Below are 6,264 nucleotides of genomic sequence, written 5' to 3'. Positions count from 1 at the left end.
AGAGAAACCGGAAGTCATCCAAAGAATCTCAAAACAGTTTGTCCTCACAGACTTCTGGGTAACTTCAAATATGGCGGACGTTTGAGGATGATGATATGGGATGAGGCAATTTTTTCGTCGATTTTCTTCGTACATAGCGATGAGTTCCTACGAAGTAAAGCACAATGTGAAAGGACGTGAATTTTTTATAGCCCTAGATAAAGGTTTGTCCATCTGTTCTCTTTTACGGTGACAGGTTCACCGGCATATGCGTTTTTTTTAGTTAATTTGCTCGTTTGCTCGTAACCAGCGGCCCTTATTAAAAGGTGTCTTATGTTTGCCGTGTTTACATTTAAGATCGAGGTTTTAATAGTTTTGAAACTGATACAAAAAAATCATGTATCGGTGAAATCAAAGCTCGAATCAGCAATCTCCTCTCTAGCCAAAAAGCAGCATCATGTAACAAGTAAAGGATTACACAAGCTTTTCTCTGTCTGCAGACTCGCATTCAGGAGCACAAGAAAGCTACATCAAAATTGTTAAAAGAGTAATATGGCCCCTTCCTTGATTTTCTTGAGGTGGTGGTGGGGGAAAGGGTAGGGAGTGGGGTGTGGGCATTTGATTATGAGCATCCTGATGGAAGCCTTCCACTAGGTTTTAAGTCAAACTTATGTCTTTAAGCAAGGCTTTCCTCTAAGAAAAAATAAAGGGAGCCCAGTGCTCTGAACATGTGAAATCCAGGATCCCCAGTATATGATTTCTATGGGAAAACGAAGATTTTCTAGTTGCTTGGGAGCAAAAGTTAGATACCAGGGGCCACCAGGCACTGCTAAAGCACAGCTTTGCTTTAAGTGGTCGCAAATTCAACATTTCTTTTGCCTTTACAAACATTCTCCCACACCCTCTAAAGTCTTATGTGAAATGCACATGAGGAATTAGTGCATTTCATTGAGAAATGGTGCCGAGCGAAAAGCGTCAGCCGTAAAATTGGGGTGGGGGTTCCATGACTATTTGCGTACTCATGAAGGATGCTGATGCATGTTGCGTCCTTTGTCTCTCTGAATGCAGTGTTAGCTTATTGTTTCCATGATTCAAAGATAATTTAACTAAAGCGAATCAATACCTTGTCTTCTGACAAGATGACTTATTAGGAACTGCAGTTACTCAAAATGTAAATTATTTTGACTTTATAAAATATTTTAAGGATTTAAGCCATTGGAATGTATAAAATGTAAGAGAGGAACGACTTTTCTATTTTTTTTGTTTCATTTTATTTAATTTGTATGAAAGCATCATTCTTTCATGTGAATTTTTTTGGCATTCAGAAAGAAAAAAACTTCAAAGAAATGTTTCATTTACAATCACTGCAATAAGTATCTATTTTGCTTCACTCACACTTAGACGCAAATCACCCTTCATTCGGCAGATTTTGCTGGAGGCAAAAATGTCCCATTGGTTTCTCAGATCCTTGCCTTTTTGGGTTCCCTTGACTACCAAGATTTTTTAAGCTTTGGACTGCTGTTTACTCCAAGTCAAGTCAAGTATTGGTGAACTTTATTAAGGCAGGGTAGGCCTATCAGCCATTGGCTGGTATCAAAAGGGGCCCTGCGTAAATAATAGTCTACGATTAGTCCCCATTTTTCCTCAGGGATAGTAGAGCGAGCGAAACGCGAGCCCACGTGAAAATCACCGCATGCGAGAGAAGGTGACACGCAGTGGGGAGAGAGAAAATACTCGTAGTCTTCGTAAATAATGACTGCACGATAAAAATTTAAAAATTACAAATTACTTTTAATAATATACAAAGATGTTAAAAAATGAGTAAAAGGGAAATTACGTATCTTTATAAAGATCACAATTTGTTTAAGATTATGACAAATAAGGGGGCTATTGTAAGTTAGCTAAGTATTATACTAATGATGCATAATTACATTCTATGCTTAGAGTTATGCGAAATGCTGTAACCAAAAAAAGTCATGCAGCAAGCTTCCGCATAACTTGATCTTTTTGGTTTCTTTTGTTCTTCTGTTTGTCTCCAAAACAATCAAGATGTTTCATCAATGTCAACCTACAAATAATAGGAGACATTTGATTGACAGAAAACTTTGCTTTTAGTATTGATATGTTTCAATAGGCACAATTCTGTGATGGCTATGAATTTCCCGAGGGAATATCAAAGCAACCTGAAGTTGAATATATTACTAGACAGTGGAAAGACAGTAGAGTAGTCCTTCAGGAGTTGTAACTTCATGTTGCAAAAAGCAATGACATTCTGCACGTGGCAAAATGCTCTGCTAAATTTCCTTTCATCACTTATGCAGTTTGGTATTTAAATGTGGAGAAGAAAGCTCATTTATACTCTAAAGAACTCCCGAGACAGATCTCTGACCATTTTCACCATAAGTTAAGTTGGTACTGACAATATAATGCTAATGTTGTAAATGATAATTGTGCATTTTTTATCTTAGGAAAGGCTGTATTGTTGTATGAAAATGAAGGACACAATACCATAAATATGTATCACACCCAAGTACCAACTGAATTGAGAGGACAGGGAATTGCTGGACAGTTGGCTAAAGTAAGTGGTGTTCTAAAGCTCCAGGCTGTAATTGTAGAAGCCTTGCGACAGACTCCTTTTATTCAGAGGAGTTTTGAAATAGTTTTATAGATTATGGTGAAGTTATTTTTCCATTCTCATTTCTGAGGGAAAAGCAGACAGTATGACATTTTTCCACCTTTAAAAACATTTGCCAGCCACTTTCTGTTACGGAAAATTGTCTTGCGAGAGTAGTGTGACATTGTAGAAGCTTCTTGAAAGTTCATAGTTTGTTTATTTTAGTACCTTGTATAAGCATTTCTAAAGCAGTATATTTTGTAATCTTTCTATAATTGGACTATTTGCAAAGTTCTAATTTTATTGTGAAAGTATATAAGTAGACGAGTCCAAGTGAAGTTTTAACTAGTTTTCACAAGCGAAAAGAGTTAAACGTTGGTCGTGTTTAGTAAAGTGTGGCCGAAACAGTGTTTATTCAAGTTGGCGGAGACCGTGTAAGGTTCTCAAGTTACGTGCAGTTGTAGAGTTGTACTTGTTGGAAACTACATTCCTATTTGGCAGGAATAAATTTTCTTGTTGCTGTTCCGACACCCTGCGTTCAGTTTAGTTTGCAAGCTACCCCTCCTCTTAAAGATAACTCACGTAACACTTTCCCATTTACTTAAGGCTTATACTAATAACATCAACATTATTATTTTGCTTTAGGCAGCTCTGGATTATGCTGTAAATGAAGATGCCAAGGTCAAATTGACATGTACATATTTGCAGAAATACGTGAATGACCATCCTTCCCCAGACTACACATCTCGCGTTGTAGCACCTTAACATACGTGTATAATTTAACTTTGGAGATACAACTTTGGATGAACTGTTAAAAATGGAAAAATGTTCCTTGCTTTAAGACTTTAATTTGCGTACTACTTTGTACAGGCTTGATATAAATTTAATATGTTGCTGAACTGTTAGCACCCTTCAAATTTGTTTGTTGGCATTTGAACCTTTGGTCGGCTCACATGACCATTCTGAACACCAGATTTGGCCATACATTTGCCTTTCCCTCTCGTTTAGGAAGCCAAAAACCACCGTTTGTGGTTCAATGATCATGTATGCTTGAGGAAGAACTTTTCAGCGCATGGCTTTCAACAACAGCAGCAACATCTTTCCCTGAAACACGATAATTTTACAGTGTAGCTGATGTAGTCGTGTATAATATGACTCAAACTGAATAAATAGGAGTAACGAAAAGAGACTAAAACATTTACCCAGCTGACTTGGGAAGAAATAATTTACATTACAGGTTTCTATCTACAGTTTTCAGTTTACAATGTGTCAATTTTTCTTTTTTATTCACAGTATCTAAGTACTATTTACAATAATTACATCTAGGTTAACCTTTGCTTTGTCCTGATCTCAACTCTCTACCACAGGCTCAGTAGTAGAAACTGTTCCAGGTTGAATAGGAAGGAAATTCATGGATCTTATCTAACTCAACACCTAAGCATCTGGGAGATGCAACTTACTTTACGGTATTACTTTAAAATTCCGAAAATAAGCCCTGGGGCTTATATTTTTCAAAGGCCCTTTTTGAGGGGCTTATCTACAGAGGGAAATTTGCATTTCAAAATCAATTGGGCAAGCCTTATAGTTAGAAGTAAGGTTACCGTTTTTGCTTTTTTCTTTGCATTTGAGGGCAATTTTCCAAGCACAAGACATTTGGAGGGGTGATTTAACGAAGGGTTTTTGCGTTACCGGTTTAGGGGGCTTATATTTGGAGGGGCTTATACATAGAGGGGCTTATTTTCGGAATTTTACAGTACCTCCAAGTTTCTGCAGAACCAATCATACAACTTTTCCAGGATAGTGTTTAGCTTCTCTGCTTCCTTGTCAAGCGAGGCTGCAGTTGCGTATAAAGTGTCCTCCGCATAAATTTGTAAGACACCTTTACCTTCAGCTATATGAAGAAAAGTGAAAATAGTGTAGGACCCACTACCGATCCTTGAGGAACCCCATACTTCATAAACTTCCTCTCTGATTTGTAGCCATTAACAACTGTTGCCTGAGAACGGTATGTCATGTAGTCTCTAATCCATGACCATAGACCTTGTACCTTTTGTAAGAGGAGAGAGTGAGATACGGTATCAAAGGCCTTCTGAAAGTCTTCAAATACCACACCTACTAAGAGACTGTTATCAAGTGCTTGCCTCCAATCTTCAGTCATCCCGATTAGCAGACGTTCAGTTGAATGGCCTTTCTTGTACGCCCATTGATTGATTGCTCGGGTCATTTTGACGAATATGTGATGTAACTGTAGCGGCGATACAAGACCCCATGATCTTACCACGCACACAGAGAAGTGAGATGGGGCGGTAATTCAGTTTATCTGTTTCATCATTGCTCTTGTATAATGAGAAGACGTTAGGATTATAGGAACGGTTCTTGGATGACGCGCTTGAGGTAAAGACTGACAGTAGAGATGGGACGAGAGCGTTTCCTGCCAGCTTAAGCAACCTGGGACCGGTGTGACTCCATCGGGACCACTCGCCATGTCGGGTTGCAGTTTCTACAATGCTTTTTGGATGATGTCTGGTGTTATCTCCATGTGCATGATAGTGGGTGTTACTCTAGTGGCGTACGTTTTCAGGTCTACATTGAAGATGGTTAGTTCCCTTGCAAGCTTTTAGCCAGTGGTGGAAAAGTGTTCATTTAGGATGTCTGGTTTCCCTCGGTCAGATGTTACCAGAACTCCCTCACGATTCCTGATGGCCATTAAAGGAGTCCAGGGGTTGTAACAGGTTGCTTTTTTAATAAGCTTCCAATAAGATTTAAAGTCCTTGACTTGGTCAAACAGATAAGAGTAGTATGAGCACTTCGCTCTTCTGACTTCCTCTGTAACCCAATTTCTCAATCCTCGATATTGGGCCCAGAGTTCATCATTCTTGGTCTCCTGTGCTTTCAACAGGGTTTTATACCGCAGATTCATCAGCTGGCGTATCTGAGGCGTGACCCAGGAAAGGGACTGGCTTCTTATCTTCACTTATCTTCTAGGTGCGTGCCTGTCAGAGTCTCAATGTATTTGAATACGGTCACCCATGCCCAATAACTGTCATCAGGATCATCAAAAACAGAACACACAGACCACGGCGCGTTTTCCATATCACGGATAAATTTTAACTGATTAAACCTTTTTAAGGTGCAACCTTATACAAATTTGGCGGGGGGCGGTCTCCTAAGCTTTGTCTGCAAACAGCCATATATCAGCTTGTGGTCAGAAATACCTAGCTCCAGTTTAATAGTTTTCTTTATCAGCTCCACTTTGCTGGCTATTACCAGACCTACAGAGTCGACGAGTCCTCTGTCACTCTCGTGCGTTCATTGTTCATGACAGGGTAGCTGAATTGAAGTAAGGACTTTTGCCGCTTTCCGCCCAAAACAGAGAAGATGATGTCTCCTTGATGTTTAGAAAAATCCGAAGATAAAGACATTTTTGTATTTCCACCATAGTTTATCAGGGGTCTGATGGAAAAGGTTCGAAGAAGTCGTAAATCTCCTGGGGGCCACACGATTTGAGGACGTTAACGCTAGTCTTTTCATTTCAGGGATACATCTCAGGTATAGCTTGACCTATAACTAAAAGCTTTACAAAATGCCCTTTGGACTAAGTAATGCTCCGTAATCATTTCAGCGATTAGTTTCGGTATTTCTGCCTCACCTTTTGACATTAAAAGTTGGTG

At 39.1% G+C, this 6,264-nt stretch overlaps 1 protein-coding gene across 1 annotated transcript; it reads left to right on the top strand.

The window, feature by feature from the left end:
• Positions 1–40: 40 nt before the first annotated feature.
• LOC140932952 (protein NATD1-like) lies at positions 41–3,929 on the top strand. The gene is made up of 3 exons (XM_073382463.1): positions 41–203; positions 2,448–2,557; positions 3,239–3,929. Exons 1-3 carry the CDS (start codon positions 101–103, stop codon positions 3,356–3,358), a joined length of 333 nt encoding a protein of 110 aa, XP_073238564.1. The 5' UTR covers positions 41–100; the 3' UTR covers positions 3,359–3,929.
• Positions 3,930–6,264: the final 2,335 nt, after the last annotated feature.

The sequence above is a fragment of the Porites lutea genome, chromosome 4, assembly GCF_958299795.1.
Source record: "Porites lutea chromosome 4, jaPorLute2.1, whole genome shotgun sequence".
Lineage (NCBI taxonomy): Eukaryota > Metazoa > Cnidaria > Anthozoa > Scleractinia > Poritidae > Porites > Porites lutea.
The sequence above is the reverse complement of the archived record's forward strand: the minus strand, read 5'-3'. Positions and strand labels throughout refer to the sequence as shown.

Coding starts and splice junctions, on each gene's coding strand:
- LOC140932952 (XM_073382463.1), top strand. CDS start 101: ATGAGGCAATTTTTTCGTCGATTTTCTTCGTACATAGCGATGAGTTCC. Junction 204..2,447: donor TTTTATAGCCCTAGATAAAG/GTTTGTCCATCT, acceptor TTTTTATCTTAG/GAAAGGCTGTATTGTTGTAT. Junction 2,558..3,238: donor TTGCTGGACAGTTGGCTAAA/GTAAGTGGTGTT, acceptor ATTTTGCTTTAG/GCAGCTCTGGATTATGCTGT.